General features: G+C 38.9%; 2 protein-coding genes and 1 long non-coding RNA gene across 5 annotated transcripts; 2 read left to right on the top strand and 1 right to left on the bottom strand.

Moving 5' to 3' along the window:
• The first annotated feature begins 627 nt into the window (after positions 1 to 627).
• LOC131891996 (cholinesterase-like) lies at positions 628 to 11,941 on the top strand. Its single transcript, XM_059241708.1, has 8 exons — positions 628 to 1,488; positions 7,447 to 7,810; positions 8,720 to 8,828; positions 8,899 to 9,193; positions 9,265 to 9,359; positions 9,432 to 9,806; positions 10,539 to 10,798; positions 11,606 to 11,941. Exons 1-8 carry the CDS (start codon positions 1,279 to 1,281, stop codon positions 11,872 to 11,874), a joined length of 1,977 nt encoding a protein of 658 aa, XP_059097691.1. The 5' UTR covers positions 628 to 1,278; the 3' UTR covers positions 11,875 to 11,941.
• Positions 7,125 to 19,278, bottom strand: LOC131891997 (zinc transporter ZIP1-like). Of its 3 annotated transcripts, none has more exons than XM_059241711.1 (10): positions 19,097 to 19,278; positions 15,286 to 15,875; positions 14,655 to 14,778; positions 14,463 to 14,589; positions 14,222 to 14,398; positions 13,670 to 13,915; positions 13,390 to 13,590; positions 12,327 to 12,464; positions 12,054 to 12,266; positions 7,125 to 9,396 (listed from the first exon to the last, which is right to left on the bottom strand). In XM_059241711.1, exons 2-10 carry the CDS (start codon positions 15,369 to 15,371, stop codon positions 9,329 to 9,331), a joined length of 1,380 nt encoding a protein of 459 aa, XP_059097694.1. In that variant the 5' UTR covers positions 15,372 to 15,875; positions 19,097 to 19,278; the 3' UTR covers positions 7,125 to 9,328. The 3 variants fall into 3 exon arrangements, with proteins under 3 accessions (XP_059097694.1, XP_059097693.1, XP_059097692.1); XM_059241710.1 differs by lacking the exon at positions 7,125 to 9,396 and having other exon boundaries at positions 11,868 to 12,266; positions 15,286 to 15,694; positions 15,756 to 15,875; positions 19,097 to 19,276; XM_059241709.1 differs by lacking the exon at positions 7,125 to 9,396 and having other exon boundaries at positions 11,868 to 12,266; positions 19,097 to 19,276.
• LOC131892010 (uncharacterized) lies at positions 12,079 to 14,268 on the top strand. Its single transcript, XR_009374507.1, has 3 exons — positions 12,079 to 13,493; positions 13,663 to 14,000; positions 14,131 to 14,268. It is a non-coding gene; the product is annotated as an uncharacterized LOC131892010 (long non-coding RNA).
• Positions 19,279 to 22,757: the final 3,479 nt, after the last annotated feature.

Genomic DNA, 22,757 nt, shown 5'->3' with positions numbered 1-22,757 from the left:
ATTTCGTTGCTTGTAATTTTGTTACTAATTCCCTGCAATTCATGATGGAGTTAAGTCGGTGGGATGACGCGTGCTTTTAAGGGCGGGCTTTTCAAGAGGCCTTGTGATCAATTCTCTTTTTCTTTCCCAAATATTTACAGTCTTCATTCCCATTTCTATGCTGATATTTATACGTTGTGCTTTTTAGCAGTACTTTCAATAAACAATAAACACTTTTAAAATGTGCTATCCACTATGAACTCTCCATCATTTTTTAAAACTACCCTCATTTACTTTCTAGGCGAAGCTTGCTTAATATTAGGATCATGGAAAAAAAACATGATTATTTTTATTATTTATAAAATATTGCTTTCCTTTTTGGTCTGAATTCCTTACCGCTTCAGACAGTGGATTCTGAAGCAATTCAAAAAGAATAATACATCAATGTAGGTATCCAGTTGGTACATTGCAACAAAGTGTATTCTGTTTAGTTAAAATCCAAAATGTTGTAATATATTTGTTCGGCTTGATCCAGCATCCCCCTAAAACTGTTCCAATGTCCCTCCTCTGTCACAATCCATTCCTGTCAACCAATGTTTCCCTGCATTAAGTGTTTCCCATTTTGAGTCATAATAGCGTGAAACGTTCGACAATATCGTATGCCTAGTATGTGCCTACATGGGTTTGCTTAACTATAATCTATCCCTCATATAGACAACCTCGGTCTGGATGCTGGAGAGGATCAATACCTGTGATAAGTGTGTCACTGCTTTGCACTCTCCCAAGCGTCTCTAGCACTACGTAGGATAAACCCGGATTCTGTCAAGCACCTTTGATCACCTTACTTAAATTATTACTGTGGCGTTTGTTGTGGACGGGAATTTTGGTGGGGAATACCTGAAACTCTCGGGTTCGTCGCTCGCTTTAAAACCTCTTTTGTCAACACTTGTGTTGCCGTTCGACCAGATTTTTCCGATGCTAAATGAACCTTTTTGGGAATGAACAAGTCAGTCTGCATGAATTTTGATTCCTGCCAAAGATTCGTTGACTTCAGTTATTTTTACATTATTGCAGGATTCGCGTGCAGTTGAACTACTGGTCGGGGTTGACATGTCAGGTTTTGCATCTGCTTTTGTCAGGACAAAATAGAACCCTCATTGTCGCAATGGAAGCAGTTCAGAGTGAGTGAAAAAAGAAGTGAACATTCAAGCCACTGGAATTGGATTCAAGGTTGTTGATGGATGGCCAAATGATAACTGACATGACCTTGCCGTGAAAGGGTCGAATTTAGTGGTCGTGATGACGTTACAATTGATTGTTCTATTGGCGCTTTATAGCCAGATGTGGCGAGTGACCGGTCAAAGTGTGCAATTGAAACAGGGGTCGCTAAGGGGTTCCGCAAGGGTCATTGATGGACAGACCGTGTTCACTTTCAGGGGAGTGCCTTATGCCGAACCTCCCACAGGGATCCGCCGATTTCGACCCGCAGCTCCACATTCAAGATGGGAGGTAAGTTCTTAGAACTTGATGCTATTGATAGAAGCAATTGTTTTGCAAGTCAATTGTAATTGGATGGGACGAGACATGGCGCAGTAGCTAGTGGAGTTCCCATGTATGAGAGAGCTCCCCATTACGATTCTTCTCCCCAATCTTTCTCAAAGAAGATTTGTACACATGCCTAAATTGTCGTGGATTCTCCGCATGGTTCTTTGACCACTTTGCCTCATGTTTCAACCAACCTGAGTTGATAATTTCAGGCGGCGCAGACTTCAATTGGTTCATAGAAAGGGTCAAGAGGTTAAGCGGTGAAGCGGTCATGCCACGAAAATATCAGCTAGTGCTACTTGTAAAACAAAGACTGCCGATAGTAGAAAGTGTGGACAAGCTAAAGATGCTTAAAATAGAAAGATCAGAAAAGGTCAGCTTATTTTCCTTCTCTCTGGTAAAACGATTTTTCTCTCGGGTCCCTTATTCTTATTGGTTTTCAAGGGCAGCCGTTGTGTATAGCTCTCCCACACAATAGCACCATAACTTGTTGAGTTGCGGTAAAATTGGGAACCCTGCTAAGGTACTTCAGCGTGATTATTATTTTGATTTGTTTGCATGTTCGAGATTCGAAGAGTCAAATGTGAAAATCAAATCAGTTCTCACGCTGGAGTCTCTCGTGATGGTGCTTTCGTGTAGGAGAACTATACATAACGGCAGTTTTAAAAATCCCTTGACGAATAACAATAAGGGACCCAACAAAAAATCGTCTAGTCAGAGAGAAGGATAATCAGCTGACCTTTGTTGATCTTCATATTTTAAGCATCTTTAGGACAAGCAAGGTCAAAGAAGTAAGCAATCGGTGTCAAAGTAAAAGGGTGAAGGAGGTGGGAAGTTCAAACTGAACGGAAATCGTCACTTTCAAGTTCAATGTTTTGGATGTTCAAGTCAATAGTTTTGTTCAAACATGTTATTACGATATGACATTTTGGTGCCAAATTCAGAATCAAACACAATTGGAATCCTATTTGTGTAATACTCTGGGCAAGAGGGAAAAATCGTTCAGACCAGTACATAAATGTTTAACCAATACCCTTAGCTTTTTTTATGTACATCGTAACGCATAAACCCGTTCCGGTTACTTTTTTTAAAGATTAGTTACAAGCATACTAGATCTACAAAGAATACCTATCGTTGAAACATAAAAACGCCTGTCCTCTCAATGTCCTGGGTTATTCTTCTTAGTATGCTCCCCAACAAGTTCTGGAGTTTTTCTACCTTCAATTGCCCAACGTCTTTTCGAGCTTTGTCTGGAGGTAAAAGATTAAGTCAGGGCATTGAAACTTTTTTTTTGTAGAAATTTAGACAGAAGCAAGGACAGAATTAATAATCATCATAAAATAAACATACCGACAGATCCAGAGCTACAATCAAGTCAAGAGTTAAAATGGCCCCTCTCCAATCTCCATTCACAATCCAACTGGCTACACATAACTCCAAGCTCTTTGCTCAGGAGTGTACCAATGGGGTGGCTAAAACAGATCGCATAAATCGGCAATTATCTGCCTTTACAATATGCAAGATGCGGCTGAACAATCGACTTGTACAGAGTTAGCATCGTGATACTATCTCTGGACTTAAACGTGCGATAGTCCAGATAGTTCAGATTGGATAAAGCACTATAATTACCAGCTTAACAATAGTGCAAACGACGAACGGAAAGTATGATGTGTCAGGTACTGATGGTATCAAATAAGTAATCACGGGAGGCTGCGATTAGGGTCACCAATTTACGTTTTTAGTGGCATGTGACGACACTAGCGGAATGTTGGAAACCCGCTAGTTAGTCACAAAAAGTAACCCTGATTTTTCATTGTTCAAACCAGGGTTGCATTTTTAGTCAAACCTAACCTTTTACGTTACGTTGGAAACGGCTGGTGCTTTGACTTTCCTAGCTTTCTAGCACTCCTGAGTTTGAAAATTTATTTGATCCATCACTAGTGTCAGGGTGTAGTGAAAACCTGATGACTAACTGTACATTAAAAAAATCCAAAGAGGAGGCGACGTGGTTTAGTGGTTTTCAGCTTCCTTATACGAGAGAGGTCCCCGGTTCGAATCTCCTCCCCGACCTTTCTCAAGGAAACTTTTATACGCTAACCCTGCCCACAGACGGAGAACCATACCGATAGGGACACGAAGTGGGAATCATAGAATAAAAGCTGGTAAAGTTGGTGTGTGAACTTTCATCATCCTATTAATGTTGCTGTTCGAAGGATGATTTCTTCACAATTAAATCATTAAATCTTTTATTGCGAGTTTGGGTCTCATTGGATTAAGATTTGACAACATATATATTATGTATACTAGGTTGTCCCATTTTGGGTTCGAGGACCGCCGTTCGAGGCGATGTAATCCACTGAAGTATGAGGGGGGGTGGGGAAGCTGGGATCGAACCCATGAACCCGAACAAGGCTCGGTCGCGCCTTAAACAACTGCGCTACAACCATCTCCCTTATTCAAATTAATAACATGTTTGTGCCATTTTTCGTTTCGTAAGAATATGATATTTCATGTACAATTCAAATACATTGCAAAGTAGGAAAATATACGTCTTCTTATTTTTTTTCAGAATTTTCAAAGATAAAATAAATCAACTGAAGTTGAGTCAAGGAGAAAACAAGTGCTGCAATTAGTGCAAGACTAGTGCTCTTGCACAAAATCAAATTTTTGGAGTAAGACTCGAAAAGAAATAATGTATGGCAGGCAAGTACATACATATCTGTTCTTTGCTTTTACAAAAATAAATCATTGTTCTAGAATCCTTGATGGAATTTAACAAATTACATTGCGTGAGATTAAGACAAGTTATTTCGAAGAAATTGAGAATCTTTCTAACTAATTAAAAAATTCTAAATTGACTAATTTCTAGCTTTCAAATATAACAAGCTAGATAAATAATTCATTGAGATGGAATCCATAAATACTTTTATGTTCCTTAAGTTCAACTTTGTACTTCGAAGCACAATCCAACCACTACGCTTTCGAAGATATTACTTTTTTAGTTACATGGACAAAAACCAAATCATATTTGAACACGAAGACAACGTTATTCACCCTTCGCGTTTATAATCATTTCTGAGCTTATTCACATTTGCCAATATTAGAGTCGCGAACGAAGTTGTCGTTGCCCAAGAATGTAGTAAATATCATGAATAGCCTTATCTACACATTTGCTAAGAGAAAAAAGCCGTTGAGCTGCACCTCCTAAATAAGTTTTGGTAAAAAAGCTATCGCGAAACATTGACCCAGACCACCCATATTCTGCTTGCTCGTTTCCAGGAACGAAAGATACGTTATCTTTTACTGCCGTCGCACAAAAAAGGATTCCTTTAATGAATTGCGCCTTAAAGCAGGTCTTGCTCATGTATCCTGCATGCAATGATAAGCGACGTATCACGATGGACTTATTTGCAAGCAAGAAGGAACTGACTCAAAGGGGTTGACAAAGGCTTGATTTGTCAAATGTTGAATAGCCAGGTTGAAAAAGCGCTTTTTAGGCATAAGAAAGCAATTCCACTCAAAAACCACTATTTCTGTTTTGCGGTACTTACTTTAGGCACTCTAAAGGTATTCCTCGCTTCTAACGTGTTCTCTTGGTTGTGAAAATGTCGTAACTTCTGACGTTGGTCAAAGTTAATGCCAATCTAACTTTCACATTTTCTTGAATGATGGAGATGTTATTGTAATTCAGCGATTCAAAACCAAAAATCGGCAGTTTAAAACAATTTGGCTCAACCCGAGTTCGAAATCAAAATATTCGAACATTCACGGACTTCTAGATACACGGACGTTAATGTAAGAGCTAAAGATCTGGCAAAATGAATTAACTTGGCGTAATTTGGGCTCAAGATCTACCTAATAAAGCTCATTAGCTTCAAAGTCGAAATTGTATTGTAATGACTAGACAATTTAAAAAAAAAGTCTTGGCTTTTTGGAGCAAAAACATATCGATGTCATGTCATTGAAAAGCAGGTTAAATATTGAAGAGCTTTTTAAGAAATGAAAATCTGAGCTCTTAAATATTGTAATTTGAAAAGCAATCCATGAAAGTTTCAAGTACCAAGGAAAAAGACAAAACCTTACAAAACACTCAACTTTGTAAAGAATACGTGTATTTCAAGTTGAGCCCAAAATCATAAGGTGTTTTAATCTAATTTGCGATTCCTTAACCAATGAAATAAAACCACTTGGACTGACGTGGCGCGTTTTTAAATGCGGCTGAATTTCCCCGGAACAAAAGATCCGAAAAATGCTGAATCCTTCAAAAATCAAAACGTAACAGATTGAATATCAATGTTTGTTAAAAATGCATGACGACAGGAAAGTGTGAAGTTTTAGAATAGATTGACAAAAATATCGGACATTTCGAGTGAAGTGGACAGAAACCGCTTTATTTTCATAAATGCCCCAAAATGTCCAAATATTCGAAATAATTAGTAAAAATCTTTACCTCCTCCTTGATCAGCTAAAAACGCTTTTAACAATAGCTTTGGAATGAACCCCTTTACAACCGCATGTTAGAAATCTGACTTACTTTGAATTACGATGATGAAGAGAGTCTCAGAGCTGCCTTTGTCCGAAGTAGGCCCACTTGGCGGGAAACCACCCAAAAATCCAATTATTTAAAAAAGTTTGGAGGCAAATATTCCTTCAAGCCATTGTTGTATAGCTTTTACAATAAAGGAAGAACTGTGTTTCTACAGCCGCGTTATTGTACCTTATGTACCTTTGCACTAACCTTCAAGAAGGATAATGCGAGCTCGACAAATCTGTGTCTAGTTTGAAATCAATATTTCTATAGATTGACACTCCAGCATGATCATAGTTTATTAAACCGAAATCTAAAGGAGCACCATTGCCCATTAAGATGGAACAATAGCTTTGGGCATGTAATGGTTTTGTTTTGTCACTTCATATGTTTTTTATTGTGGTGGGGGGAGTTGTTTTTTCACGGGCTTTTCTAACCGCTAGAGGGAATATAATCACCAGCACTATTTAAATGAAAAATTAAAATTCGTTTCAATTTTGAAAGGCTGATATGAAAGCCAATGGATCGAACACATTGCCATCACGCCGTTCTGGGTTGACAATTACGTTTCCAGGACTGGAGGTGCTTTATAAATCATAGCGTTAATTTTTGTTTCTACACTTTGTTTAATTTTCTAGACCAAGAGCAATTTTTCCTTATTTTTCAATTTTTTTCTCGGGTTTTTATGCTCCCCGTAAGTTAAAATTGATAAAAGATTTGGTCACACAATGCGTTCGAATTTGCCACTCTAGGGCACCCTGGAGCGAATGGCTGGTCTGGAATTGATGATAAAAACGATTTAAATGTCGCTTAAAATATAACAATGTATCATCAAGTAAGTAGAACCGTAGAAGAAAGCACGGTAGCACATTAAAAAGGGTTGGTGCTCGGTTTAGTACAAAAGAGAATTTCAAGACCCCCACCAACTGATTTAAAATGAGATCAGATTTCACAAGTAATGCCTCTTCTATCATCATATTTTATTTTCAAAAAACTCTTTATTGCGAGAAGCAAGTCTCATTGGATATACATTTCTTTAAACAAGCTTTCATGATACATGAAGATGATACAGTTTTTATCGTTGTCATTTATTGGAGATTGGGGGCCCGTTCTCAGCTCAAGGGTCGCCGTTCGAGGCGAATATCCACTAGATACGTTGGGTTTGGGTGGGGGGGAGACCTGGGATCGAACCCATGAACCCGAGTTCAACTCGGTCACGCGTTAGTCAACTGCGCTTCAACCATCTTTGATTTATTTTAAGTCATTTTTAGCCTTCCAAATACTCCAAAGATACTATAAAATATCTGAAAACCCCAATGAAAATCTAAAGAAATAGAGAATGCAATGTCTTTTGTGCAACAAAACTTTTGGAATACTTCTTTTTCTATTTATAGGGGACTTATTCAGCCATTGAATTCAAGCCTCCATGTCCTCAGCCTTCCGGGAGTCGAGTGGTCCGCGATACCATGGACGAGGACTGTCTCTATCTCAATATATGGACCAATGTGATTCCTAGAAGGTTGAATGAAGGCCGCCCAAGGCCAGTGGTGGTCTTTCTTGAAGGCCAGTTGTTCACTTTGGGTAACCCAGCGGACATTCCAGCCGAAGACTTTGTGGCCAATCAGGACGTGGTGTTTGTGTCCGTCAACTATCGGGTCAATGCTTTTGGGTTCCTCTCTTGGGAGGACAATGTTCTCCCAGGAAACATGGGACTCACAGATCAGTCGTTGGCCATTGCTTGGGTCTATGAGAACATAGGTAGATATATGAATGAGAACTATTGCTCAAGAGTAAATGTTAAAACGAATGGGCTGATTTCTTGCTTCATTCAAAGTTGTAGGGTTTTTAATGCCTTTAGTCAGGGTCACGAATATATGTAGTAAAAAAAGCAGATAATTTTTGATGACTTGAAATGACATTGCAATTCCTTTTTTTTGCCACGTTCTACGTCATTTTTTTGAAACAGAACTTTGAAAAATTGTCACTTCTTTGTTTCTTCATGTACAAAATTCATCTAACATTTACGTTTAAATATTAATGTTTTTCAGGATTTCTGTGAAACATTCTTAAATTTATTCAACTTATTACCTTTGAAGGATTTTTTTTTCAAATGAGGCATACTTCGCTTGACAAGTCAATTGTATTTGTTACTTTGATAATGGCGACCTAAACGTTTGCCATTTTTACAAGAAATAAAAGGTCAAAACTGACCAGTCAATATTTTTGCTTACATATTCAGCTTTTAAGCGTTAATGTGCTTTGAACTTCTATTTTTTCCTTCTTGCGATGCTTTTATTCCAATGAGAACATATATATCTACCCACACGCTTGAGGATAAGTTACAAAAATATTGTTTCGTGCTTGTATAGAAATTAGCTTCTTTTAAGACATCTAGTTTGTGTGGCTTTGATTTGGATTCTCATCAAGCAAAAGAAAAGTACTTCTGTTTAAAACTTGATTTTATGGCTTTTTGTTTATCCATGGCTGGAAAGTAAGTTACCAGACAATGGTGCAAAAGAAACGCTCAGATTTCCGTGGCTCAAATTTGACTTTAAATGTTTCCATTCAAAATAATTCTGAAAAACCCAGTGTGTCACAAAATAATATGGTCATTGAATGAACAGCTATGCTTACTACCAATGACAAATGTTGCCTCATTTTATTTAGAGAGCTTTGGTGGAAATCGCAATCAAATCACGCTTATGGGTCACTCTGCTGGGGCGGCTAGCACTATGTTCCACGTTATTTCCTCACGTTCCAATTCTCGAATCTCTAGGTATTTCCATTCAATAAATACCTTTTTTTTCAACCTCCCTGATCAGTCACGATTATCTTCGTTTCGGCAGAGCGATAATGATGTCCGGTTCTGGATTGGCACCTTGGGCTCTGCAACAAAATCCACGGGCCAATGCCCGTAGATTGGCCCAAGTCCTTGGTTGCAGCTTCTACGATTCTCGAACCTTGCTATCATGCCTTCAAGGAAAGCGAGTGAGCGATATCGTTTCAGCGGTGGATGACATGATTAGAGACGGGAATACCAGTGCCATCTTTGGACCCGTGGTGGACAATTATCTCCCCTCTACCAGCAGATTTTTCGAGATCAGCCCGGAAATAGCCTTGGAACGAGGATTGTACAAGAAGGTTTGGGCCAAATGCCAATACAAATTATTGTTAGAAGTTGAAGGGTTTGATCATAGAACTTTTATTTTTAGATACCCATGCTTAGTGGTCTGGTTTTTGACGATGGCGTTCTGATGGCATACTTCCTCAAGGAGATCATTGACCGTCTCTCCATTCGTGATTTAAGGTCTGTTTCGACCATTTTCTCCAAAGGAGAGACAGAGCTAAAAGGCGTAAAGTTTTTTTTTTTTATTCTTAGGAACTTTGTGGATTCGACCCTGATTCCAGCCACGATTAACCAATTAAGTGCCATTGGTGATAAAGTAGTTCCAAGGGACGTGATCAGCTTCCAGTACTTTGGCCAGTACTTGGATGCTCGGGACAAAAGCAAGGTCTTTGATGACATCATCGACTTCTACAACGAGGCGTACTTCATGGCTCCTCTTGAGCGCCAAATGAATCTTATTCACAGCAGTGGAGGCCAGATCCATTTCTACTTGAACACCTACAGGAGTGCGGATATCTTTGGGAACCAGCTAAATAGAACCACAGCTTCGCATGGATCGGATCTCTTGTACCTTTTTGGACCAGAGATGTACCAGAAATTCTTTATCAGACGGTTCCAAAGCTTTGCGTAAGTGTGATTTTTGCTTCCACAGGGTTCCTAGCGCATACTTAATGTTGAAAATTGAGGTTTAACATTTTGGCAAGAAAGTGATGTTTCCAAACATGAACAACTTTTACGTTAGTGAATGCGGGATATCCGCACTATGTGAGAAACAAGGATAATGAAGTAGGGCAAGTTTTGTTTGACTGAAATATACATGTGTAAGTAAACAACACTTCATACATGCTTTGATTTAAGACTTCGCTTATTTTGCTTTGCTTTGGTTTACTAGACCTTTTCCAAACTATTTCGGTTTAGAGCGATTAGATTTCTCTTATGATTTTGACCTCAGCAAAGCAGTTAGGAAAAATTAAGATTTGACATCTTTCTCAAGCTTAAGGAAAATGGACTCAAGACAAAAAACTTACGGCAGATGCAAAAGTGTGTCCTCTAAGAACCAAAAGCAAGGTGTGAAGCATTTGTTTTTACTGTTTGAGCATGACTTTGAGCACTTAGGTTCATTTTAAACTCCAAATTTTAAAAAGAGTGCAAGTTAAAAAAAGTTGATTTGTCTTTGATAAACCTCCGCCTATTGGAGCAAACATAACACTAAAATATAGGACAATTTTCAAACATCTATGATTATAGAGATGTTCAAAGCAATTAGCTGCGCAACTCATGAATACAACCCTAGATGCTTGATCAATGATTGTCAAATTTAAGTTTGGTGCAATGTTTCCTTCTTTATTTCCCTTTCAGAGAAGAACGCTTATCTCGGAATCTCAAGACCATTTTTGGCAACTTCATATCCTCGGGAACTCCTATCGCTAACCTTCTTTGGAAGGAGTACACCGTCAATGGCAAGGACTTTTTCGACATCAGTAGCAACGCCCCCGGTCGAAACTTCCGAGACAAGGCCTATCAATTTTGGTACAACTATTTGCCCCGTTTAAACGAATATATCGAGGACCTTGTCGAGAACCCAAACTATGGGGATGGTCCGGAGATTGCACGTCTAGGTAAGAGTGCGTTGGCTAAGATGGCTTTTTTTTCAGTTTCATTCATATACAAAATCTGTCTCAAGCATGTGTCACCGATTTTTCTAATTCGGAGAAATATTTAAAACCACCTTGATCTTGTTGCATAATGCAATAATAGATTGAAATGAAAAACTTGCAATCCTAGAATATAAAAGAACCAAAAAAAGTATAACATGGATTGGTGCTTGACGATATCAGTATTTAATTATATATCTATATATAAGGTATTTTGATTCATTTATCAGGAGTTGGTTTATCTAACTATCTCTAACTATGACTACAAACGATTGTCAAACCGCACTTATGGTAAACTAGACATTTCGGTCAGCTATTTATTGGGAAATGAATATTTAAACTCAAACGAGTGTAAAATTCGCCGTCATTTTAGTCTGTTCATCGTTTTAATTCACAAGTAACTTAACATAGTGCTTATCTTCAATTAACAAGTATTCGAAAAAGTGCAGTACATAATTCAATTGTCCGTGCGCTAAACGAAGGACAGTTCAAAGGCGCCTCAACGTGTAATGTGCGAAATCGTAGGTTTGGTGAATTTGACACAAGAAATTGCTTTTAATTTTACCCTACAATGTCAAAAAAGTTATTTTCCTGGCATCACTCCACTCTCCCTTTTGATTTGAGTCAACAGACAAACTTGATATCGGAAGCAAAATAAACTTTTAGTTTGTCCAATGTTGGTGACTTGTGAACTGGGACTTATTAAAATGAATTAAAGCCTACATGCATTGACCTCAATCTTCGTATACTAATAAATACCGTCTTCTGAAGGTCTGGATTGTAACACCTACATCACATTCACATGGCTGTTACTGGCGGCCATTTTGGTCCTGTTTGTCCTCCTAATAGCCATGGCCTGGATGATCTATCGAAAGCCGCCGGAGAAAGATTTCCTGAGCTTCGCCGAGCCCACTCAATCCGTGTTCTCCTTGGGAGCTCGATCCAGCGCCCGATCGTTTGATCCAGGTACTTCCTTCAGGGTTCCCCCTCAAACCACAAGATCCCGGTGGAGAGAATCCGTTACAACATACAAGCTGTGACTGTTCTAATCTTTGTCTTGTTTCTGATTATGTATGTTTAGATACTATATGTGAGTGTATAAAGAGAGCTAGTGTGAGTATTTTCTTCCATAACAGTTATAGTCCTATCACAGTCTCCTGTTCCTTTGGTGGGGTTGGTGACGTTTGCTCTACAGGGATCCCGCTATCCAATTGCTCACTTTGAGTGGAAAGGTAGAGGTCGTTGGGGTCCGTCTGGTTGGTGTCGAAATCCAAGCCAATGGCGGTCTGGACTTGGTTGTCCAAGTCAGTCAAATGGTCATGACTTTGAGGGGTCAAAATCAATGGTCGAGCACCGTCACCCTCGTGGTGATGGTCCTTTGGCGATGGGGTTGTTAGGGTTGATCCGAGGCTGTGATCATGGTGGTGGCCAACTGGAGAAAAGAGGTTTTGTGATTCAGACTGAATAAGCTGCGTGAAAATGGAATGCTCACCAAACAATTCAATGCATAAAAGCGTGCAAAATCCCAGGACCACAAAGGAAAATTGGAGCAAACCCGGCACCGACTTTGTCCGCTCTCGTTGTAGCACCTCAAATACCACAACGTAAAGGATTGTTCCCGCGGCAAGACCTTAAATTTGAGAAATATACAATAATGACTAATTCAACGCCCGGCACACATCTGACCGAACTTAATTGTTCTACTCAAGTTTGGACGCGTATTTGTTGAGATGTGGGAAGCTCAAGAATGTTGGTTTGTAAAGCTTGTTCGAATACTGCTAAGGTTCCCTTTTTTGTGAACAAATACCTAATATTTTCTCTTTGATTCAAGCTCGCTCAACCAATGAATGTTTCAATCCTTCCGATCACCGGAAAAGGCTTCTCAATCTCTTTTTTCTAAGGAAAGGCCTTTTTCCGACCTTGACACAGATTAATTCTAAGTTTTTTACCTTCAAACTACTTTGAATTATGCTTGAGAAAAAGTGATACAAGGTTATTTATTGGGTATTACCATAAAAACAAATATAACTTTGTAAATAAACATCACATTACAAAGCATGGGCTTATTAAGTAAGATGTATTTTTATAGCATTAATATTTCACGGTTTCTCAAGGGCTGATGGAACTGTAGTTTTCTTTTCTCTTATATTCTCTCATACCTTTACCCTGAATGAACTTTGAAATGTTTTAGGTGGCTCAAACCAAAATATTGTGCTGCTCACAATTTTTGCTCTTTCAATCATCAGATTTTTGAGACATTGAATTAAATGTATTGATTTCCCCCTCGATATACTTCAAGGTAGAAAAAAATATATTGGATAAAGAAAGGTGCTTTGGAGAGCAAGTCGCCTCTGGGAATCTTTAAACAGGTTAATGTCAGGAGGTAAGGTAGCTCACAAAGATATGATCTTTCTCTGAAATAGTTCAAGTAGTTCACAACATAGATTTGAATGTACCAAAACCGGTGTTTGAAAAGCCACATTTCAAAAACCCACATCTACTTTGTTCAACGTACATTTTCAAATCAAAAAATTCTTATCCTCTTCCAATCTCACCTTGCAAGATTCCAACCACTAGAGAGTGACCTTCAGGATCAAAGGCCGAGGCTTCAGCGATGAGAATGCCAATGGCGATCCCCAAGGGCGATACCAAGGCAAAGGTGAGCATGTACAGAGTGAACGACTTGATTGGCGTCTCGTTGATGGCCAGTTCCAGGCCAATGCAAAAGATGATGACAAACTTGTGCGTGGCAATGGCTGAATGTTCGATCAAGTTTTAAAAGTAAAATCCTATGAATAATCATAACTGAACCCATCATACGTTCTCAGTTCTCACCTATGAACAGAGTCCAGACGTCTCTGACGGTCTCCTCTAAGCCAACGGCTAATCCCTCGAAGATGGCGTGGAATGACAAGGCCAGAATAGTAATGAAGTCCTTGAAGGCGGCCGCCCTCTTTTGGGTGACAGCGGTGGATGCGGAGGTGTTGACAGGCCCATCAGGACTATGGTAATTGGGAAACATGGATTGGGCAGACGTGCTGAGATTGACCGCATACTTCGGGTTGAACACCTTGGGGTTGTCTGTGACAAGAAGATTTGCAGGAGATCACGATCTGGGTTGTGGTAACAAAGATAGCTTTGCGGCCGGAAATGACTCATGTTTGGGGTAGGTTGTCAAGTATCGTCACGTTTGTGACGTCAGACATACTTGTTCCAGAGGGTTCCCTAATGGGCCATTTTCACATCAAGGTATAAAATATGATTTTTTTCCAACAGCCATTTTTTCCATTTTCCAGGCATAACTTTCTCAAACGAGTGAATGCAAAGTTCCACAAAGTACAACTAATCAGACACCTCACCCAAAAGACAAGTCACTTCTGCTGGTACCTGAGGTCTCTTGTTCCATTGAAGGCGTTTCAGTGGGCGGGATACCATCAATCTCCATGCTTTGAGGAGCCAGATCTCGTTCCAAAGTGGAAGAAGTGGATGGTCCCGCTCCTCGCAAGGAAAACGTCCTCTGAAGTGCTCCCAATGTTCCATGTCCCACCGACGATCCCATCCACCCTACAATCATTTCGGTTCATTAAAAGTAATTTTGATCCAAAACACGAATGGAATGGGACCTCACCCGCTTTAGAGGCGAAGAACACTAACTCTTCAATCATATAAATCAGGAAAAAGCCACAACAGAGGAGGATCTCAGCCACTGGAATGGCGTCAAAATCCCGATGAGAATGGAACAGGCCATCTCTGACCTGTGACGTGGAACATGGTGAACAACTCATTTTTTGGCCAAAATAATGGCATTTGCTATCATTACCTCTGGAAGCATGTGAATGAAGCACGTGGCCAAGAGGACCCCACCTCCAAAACAGAGAGCGATGGAGGTGAGGATCAGTTTCTTTCGATTCTGTGACGTCTGTTCGGTCCAACCCAGTTGACGCCTAGAAATTAGCCATAGGCTCAATTAAAGAGACATCGAAATATGTTTTTTTCTCTTTTTAGTACTCCTCAAGGACTGACTCCTGAGACAAAATTCCAGTGTTTTGACTTGAAAAGCTATAATTTGAGTTAGATTGAGTTGAGCTTGGGAAATAAAATCCCTTCCTTAACCCAAAATGCCGTCTGTGGGATTGATTTATTCTTAAAAATAAGCATTGATTGGGAAATGGCTCATGGTTTGTTGTAGCACTTGATGACAAAAAAACACTTTAGATTGAATTTCTTTGACTAACGTGCATGTACTCAAACAACTTGGAAATCGTTAAATGTGACAAATACTTAAACTTTAAACGATGAAAATCTTTGCTTGACGGGAAAAGTTGTTTTTATTCCAAATCCCTTTTCAATGGAAATGAGATAAGTCATCCTCCGTTGTCAAAACATACCTTCTAACCACGGTTACTTTTTCATTCCACAGACAGGATTCTGCTTTAACAAGCCGCACTTACCTGAGTTTAATTGGGATAAAACCAAGAACAACGGATCCTCCGCCAAGCAGAAACAAGGCAATAATCTTAGCCGTAACAAGATTCATGTTGTCCGTTTCTTCAAGCACCACTCAAAACACATCCACGAAGGCCCAAAATAGTGCCTTTAATTGGCCACCAGCCTCTTCCATCTTGCACTTTCCTCCCAAACCATGACCCCTTTTAGTACAAAAGAAAACTCAGTAGATCTTCCAGTGTCTCACGGACAGTTCTAGTTTTGAGATTGATACGATTCAACTCGACGTATGCAGGAACAAAAGTCTTTGGAGCGTATCCATGACTCTTTTTTCCCGTCCCCTGTCCGTACAGAGGGTATGGAGTGTATGCTCAATACGTGTGAAGGAAGAAGAGTGGCAGCTGCATCTTTAGCCTACTGAATGAATGTTGGTTGAGAGGGCCTCCAGTTCAACCTATACTGTTTGGTCACCTACATGCAATTTGGTGCGAGTGCATGTCCATGTGGAGATGGATGAACCTGGATTCGCTTCAACCGCCCTGGATCGTCTTTGAAGCTTAGCTGTTCAAGCCAGAGTACGTCCAGCCACGAACTTCTAGAAAAATGGACCGTCTCCTCTTATTCATAGCATATCTAAGCCGCTTTTCGAAATGTAGTAATAAGATAAGAAACGTAGATCCCCTCACTTAAAGATGTCTCAACTTTATGTTACTTAAATGTAAACGTTATGATGTCAATAGCTTATGTTGTTGACCAGGAGCAATTGAAAAATTCGAATTTTATGCAGTATTCGCAACATAACTTTGGATATATCTCCTGGGTACCCGAAGCATGGTTTTTGGCTCAAATTTGGCCAAGTTCATGTGTTTGACAAGATCTTCGGATCCTATGAATTTTTCCTTTTTGAATAAAGTGAATGGTTAAGGAGAGAAGAAATTTTAGCTTCCACTTACAGTCGACACCTCTAGAAGTCCATGGTCCAGCCCTACCCTCTCTTGCTCACTGAACATGAGTCTGGAGTGCTGAGTCGAATTTTTGCGGACTCAATAACCGGCCGTGGTAAATTTTATCCCCAATAGTGCTCAATAAGTGTTTGATATTCTTATTGATATTTAATACATTAACGCAAAACATAGCTGATCTTGAATTCAGTGTTCAATTCACACTTTGATGGTGCTGACGAACCAAACCCCACGCATTCCCGTGCAAAATTGAAGAGAGAGAAATATTGCAATGATTTGAATTATTCCATGGAAAATAATAACGGATAGATCAAACTTAGATCAGAATAACTCAAACGATACAAATTGGCAGTTAATAGCCAATAGTGATGTTTTCATTTATAAGTAGAAAGTCCTAATTTATCATTGTTGTTCTCGCATACACTTCATTTTTGTGGATTTAATGTATTATTGTCAAAAGGAGTTTAATGAATTGCATTTGCATAAAGTCCATGATTTTTTTTCAGAGAATGTTCCCTTTGAGAACATTGGAATAAATTATGCGTTTTTGATAGACCTTGAGAATTGCTCGTGAAATTCCTGTAAATTAAATTGTAATTTTTTGGTTAAATCGGGGACAACTTGCCTAAACTGTGATCTTCATGGGGAATTGATAAATATGTGTCAGGCCTAAAATTTTGTGCTAAAACTAGCGAAAACATTTTGTCTTTATTTTGTCACTAATTGCTTAAAAAGCATGTTTAGAAAATTTCAGCAAGAAAATTGAGGTTATAGATTTGACCTCTACCTACGAAACGATATTCAGCCCTTGTTTCTTTGTGTTTCGAGATCAAGCAAAATGGAAAGCGTGTTACCTTTTTCCACTTGTACCGGTATGGAATGGCAAAACCAATTTCATTTCAAGAGCACGGTGTCCATAACAATGAATCAGAAAAAATTGAACGCCAAAGTCATCAGACTTATCAATATTATGAATATTAGATCGATTATTACATTTTGATTCTCGATTCTCAAATGGCTGTTTTTCAAATTTGAACGACACTGATTGGTTGATTGCAAGTTTACTTGACTCTTTATTTATCCAAGACCCCGTCTAATTGAAAAAGGCAAAATCATTTGATTCACCATTTAAGGAAGCAAAACTTGGTTCTGCAATGATTTGATAAGACTTGTATATTTCAGAGGAGTAATAATGCACTAAGAGAAATATGATTGTATATTAAGTGAATGAAAATATAGCTGATTCTTTACCAGAATGAAACCGTTTCGTTATCCAAATTCAATGGATCAAAATTGAATTTAAATACTGAAGGTTTGGTTATATCTTTTTGTCTCTTTGGATGCATCTTTTACTCAAAAAACGTTGTGTTTCGGTAAAGAGGGAGTTAGTTACAAAGTACTGTACGTAGTGCGAGTTAGAAACAATTGATTTCTGCGTGTGGCCTTCCAAACCTTCGGCAATCAATATCCGAAGTTTTGTCACCAATAACAATGATTTGCCTTTCATAGACAGAGGTCTTTTGTAAAAAAAAATGTTTCCTATCTTTTGTGCTAGCGCCGTGGTTTTGGCGGAAAATTTACCATGTGATGACGGTCGCACCCATTCATTGTTCTGACGACTCAGAAAGTAAAGGAGGCCGACACCACCTAAAACTTAGAGCCCTTTTGGAGGTTTTGAGAAGGTTAAAGTGGGCAAGAATATTGGTGATGGCAGACGATCCAATTCCAATCAGAAGTTCAGAAATCCGGAGCTTATCGCGGTTGAGGAGCCAAGGTTAAGGAAAATCGTTATGTGGGTATTCAAGAATGGGCCGACAGCCTTGCTTGTGCTTATGGAACCATGTTCAACTTCATTCACACAATTCGTGGACTTGTAAAGAAGTCGGCAAGATGGGTCCCAAAATTGTTGACCCAAGAGTAAACGTTGAATAGAGTCCAACCAATGTTGTGATGACGGGAAAGGAATGGCTGAGGTCAATAGTGACCATGGACAAGTTGTCAGTGTCTCTCCACACAACTGAGACCAAAAACCAATCCACACAATGGTTCCTGAAGGGCAATTGGCCAGAGCCAATAGAACATGTCTTGATCTTGGCCCACTTTGACATCAAGGGCACCAGATACGCCAACCAGGAGTCCAAGATCAATGCGGATAACATTGTGCATATTTTGAAGAGATTTCACTGGAGTTTGGCCTTAAAAAAGACCTCAAAAGTGGAAGGAAGAATGGCTTCCATTACCATTGGGACAGGTCCAGACTTCAAAGACCGCCAAGACCTCTCTGGTTAGGTTGTCGATCACCCGCACTTTTCTTCAAATTTGGCCCTGACATATCTTTTTCAGTTGATGGCTTTTTTGTAATTATTAGAACATTGGTTTTTAGAAGCCACACACAGACATTAAATGATTCCCCCTGGTACCAACTCCCTTTTTCTACCTATTTATGTATAGTCGCTTTTTTCATGATTTTCTAACTTTTTTTCCGAGGTCTTATTATCAAATATGCTTGTTGATTGATCGTATAAATCCAATATTATGTTAAAGATTTGCCAATGTTCTATAATCCATTCTGGAAGAAACAAGCTTTTGCTGGCCACATTTTGTATGTAAGTATGTGCAAATGACGTCCGACGAACCTCGGTCACACGCCATTTTCATCCCCATGAACTATAAATGTGTGTCATGTTGAAAAGTGGTGAATAATTCATTCACGACTTGACACTCACTTCCCCTGATCCCCGTTGACTTTGACACAAGGGTTTTACGACTCACAATTTGCAAACTTTGAGCCTCTAAAAACACCTCTTCCATCACGCCAAACACCACGCCTTACTAATTGAACCGCGTCACTCACCCCAAGTACGGAAAGACTTCATCGGGTTCTTTTATGAGCTTCAATTTGGCCACTTCTCTGTCATGACATGGCCACCTACCACATATGGCACTCACTTCAAAGACCCACTTATTCGACTCTTTAAGAGCTAAATTTTCGAACGAGTTCTTGGAACTAACCTTGAGACAGGGAGCGAGTTGGAAGTAGACTATCCAAGAATACCTGGCTAGCACCCAAGAAATCATGAATAAATTATTATAAAGAAGAGAGCTCTGGCAACATTTGAGTAACCAGGTGTACGAGGAAAGGCCTCAGATTTGTGATCATTTGGAGTACTCATAATCGGGCACAAATCTGCTGTCTCAACCTTACATGCGAAAGTACGACTTTTTTAAAGCAATCAGGTGGTCTACTTTTAAAACGTGAACTGAGATAAAGGGATTCATTATGCTTCATTACGTACCAAGTGTGCATGAATTTGATAAACAACTCATTACATTTATTATTAGCTTAAACGTTCGCAAATTTTAGGGACATATTGAGTACTTAATCGCCGCTAAATAGTATTACCATCTCGTAATAAGCAAGAATTACCCCCGTTGTGTTAATGCACAAATTATGGCCTTGTTCAAGAATATGGTTATTTCTAACTGGAACATAAATGTAACAACATCATCCGCTTGAGTATTTCTCCAAGAGCAATAAAATGAACATTTGATTTGTCCTGGTCATAAAGTAGATGAATGTGGTGATTTTTGCGCATATTTCATAATCAGTTTCGCTTTTAGTATGTCATTGTTTGAGACCAGAAGGGACTCTAAAAATGTGCAAGTTCTAGAGGTGAAATATCTAAATTGGTTCTACTTCCAAAAAGCGAAATACCAAGGCACTGAAAAACAAATTAGGTATTGCAGTAAAATTGGAAAAGCATTTGCGTAGTTGAAACTTCTCAAACACTGCCATTTTCGCACTCGTTTTGAACAAATGAAGAAAAAAACAGTGCACCAATGTGAGAAGATATTTGCTTAAATAGTACTTTGTATGTCTTTGCCCTACAAGTGTAAGATTATTATTTTAGCGTAGATAAGCAAGACTGATAGAAAGTAAGAAAACGACATGAGGTTCCAAATAGGTAAGGTCAAGACTTGGGCTTAGACTCCTTCCTCTCTTCAAGCTTCGATCGTACATTTCTAAGTTAGACGATGGACGAATTTCTACGAGCATCTTTTGAAAATTAGAAGGCGAAAAAGTACCTTTTTGCATAAGGTATTTTTTTACAGTATCTTGGTCAGATTCAAATCACGACTCGTAAAGTATGGAATGGTGTGCGCGTTTCCAGTCTTACTTCTTTCCAAGTGAAATCCCAGGAACGATCGAAGTTGACTGTTTTCCGCACTTTTTGCAACTGCTTGGTCTTTAAATAGAAACCATAGTACTTGTCAAGTTCATAGTTGTGCTATACATGTTCTGTACTTCACTAGACCTCATTCATGCATACTCTACTAGATATAAGTTTCTTTTTTGGCAAGGACTCTTTCGTAAGTCAGCGAGAAATTGAAATTTTCAACTAGAAGGATTGTTCCAAACGGAATGGACCACCCAAGTTTCAGCGACATAAATACTATTTGTTATCATTAGACTTTGAAAAAAAATGTCTTTTTTGGAAAAATAAATTCTTTTAAAGTGGAAAAGGTGTGGAAAAATAAGTTTGCAAATTCAAAAAAGTTATAACAATAACAAAAAGATCGGTTCAGGTCCTATAAGTATGGTTGCTGCCCATTTTCTATGGCAAAAATCGAGGCATCCAACTGCTTTTACGAAGTTAAACTTTGAGCGTTTCAGTTTTATGAAAAAGAAGTTATAATTCATCTATTGCAATATTTGGCATTAGAACACATTTTTATTTGACACAGATATCATGCTAAACAATTGATTCTCTTCAGGAGTTTCGTTATTGCTTAGGGCGATTTTGTTCACAAAATATTTTTTAGCATTTGATCGGATCAAACTCATGACGTCGGGGAACGCTCATCAGAAGCTCCCTTTATTGCGGGCTTTCCCAAAAAGAAAACAAGAAGCCATATCCTGGTTTTCCCTTATTTCCATTAAACTTGATTTTTGATCAATCTCTTTGTAAGAGAGGGCGAAAAAAATATAAATTTGCTTGTTATGTCAATAACAAATGATGATTATTTGTTGATGCATCAGCAATAACCTTTTGATTTAAAACATCGGTGCACATCTTATCAAATCAGAACATCTATAAACTGGAGGTTGTCCATTACTTCACAAGCACCCAATAGAAAAGGAAAGATTGCGATTCTTATATTCATTAGCATGTATTGCATTGTTTGCCATTGATATAAAATTGGCTTAATTATCTATATTTTCCACTAATCTAAATCATTCAAGCCTGAAGTGTCTTCTTGTGATATGTCATGGTAGGGGCAGAAGGTGCAAAATAACAAAGCCTTTTAGAGACAAAAAAGTGCAAAAAAAGCCTGAATGTGCAACAAGAAAAGGCATATCCAAATCTTTGCCTTAAAGTCGTACTAATTTGCGAGGAGCTTCCTCAAAAAGCCAAGTGTTGCCCCAATGTCGAACCAAATCGACATAAGTTTGATTTGAAAGAGGTCATGGAACGGTTCCCTTACCACGGACTTCTAAATATGTAGACTGAGAACAGAAGGAAAAAAGTCATATCCGCTAAACTGTTCCCTTTATGCCAAAAGGGCAGTTGATACGACCGCAAGATCTTGTTGAATAGATGAACTTGGCCAAATATGAGCCAAAAACTAGGCTTCGGAAACTCAAGAAATATGTCACAAGTTGTGTTGTAAACACTACATAATATTCGAATTTTCGGCCTGCTCTTGGTCAGCTACATACGTAAGCTTTTGACATAATGACTTTGTAACGAACCACTTTAAAGGTAAATAATATAGCAATGAAGTGCGTTTAACCGAAGAGAACTACGTTTCTTATTGTATTAACTCAATTCAAAAAGTGGCTCAGAAGTGCTATGACCAAGAGCACGCCGATTTGACGGGAAGCTTGTTCACAGTCCATATTTCTAGAAGTTGGCGCTCTTGCCTATTTTTTTTCTTTTTCCAGTAGTGGATATGCACCATTGATTGAATGATATGCGAGAACTACCATCAAAATATTGTGAAATGGCTGAAAAAACAGAGGGATAAACCTGTCACTTAAACTTGTTTTGCAGAGTCGGAGATAACCCCCAAATAAACACCTAATATTTGTACAACGGGAAGGTAGAGCGTGGACGGGTACTGGTTTGAGATTTAAAAATAGTTGCAAATACCCTTCCGATTCCGTGCAATACCGCAAGCTTCTTGTCTCGATTGATTCTTATTCTCGCCAATGCTCTTGTTCCATAACCTTAAATCCACCCACCCTCAAAAGCAAGTTGACAATTGCAAACATATTCATACTTGGAACGATGCCCTCGAAGGTTTTTTAACTGGCAAATGTTCACTTGAAGTAAAAAGATGTGCACTCTTCAAAATGTTCCCTACTTTGCACAAAAAGAGCTGCGTTGCGTAGTAATACATCCAGGATCTAGGACCATTGACACATGGGCAGTAGTTGATAACAAGCTATGAATGCATAATACTAGTGTGGAGGACCATTATATTCCACGAAAAACAAGGGCTCAAGGGTA

Source organism: Tigriopus californicus, chromosome 12 (assembly GCF_007210705.1).
Source record: "Tigriopus californicus strain San Diego chromosome 12, Tcal_SD_v2.1, whole genome shotgun sequence".
Classification (NCBI taxonomy): Eukaryota; Metazoa; Arthropoda; class Copepoda; order Harpacticoida; family Harpacticidae; genus Tigriopus; species Tigriopus californicus.
The sequence above is the reverse complement of the archived record's forward strand: the minus strand, read 5'-3'. Positions and strand labels throughout refer to the sequence as shown.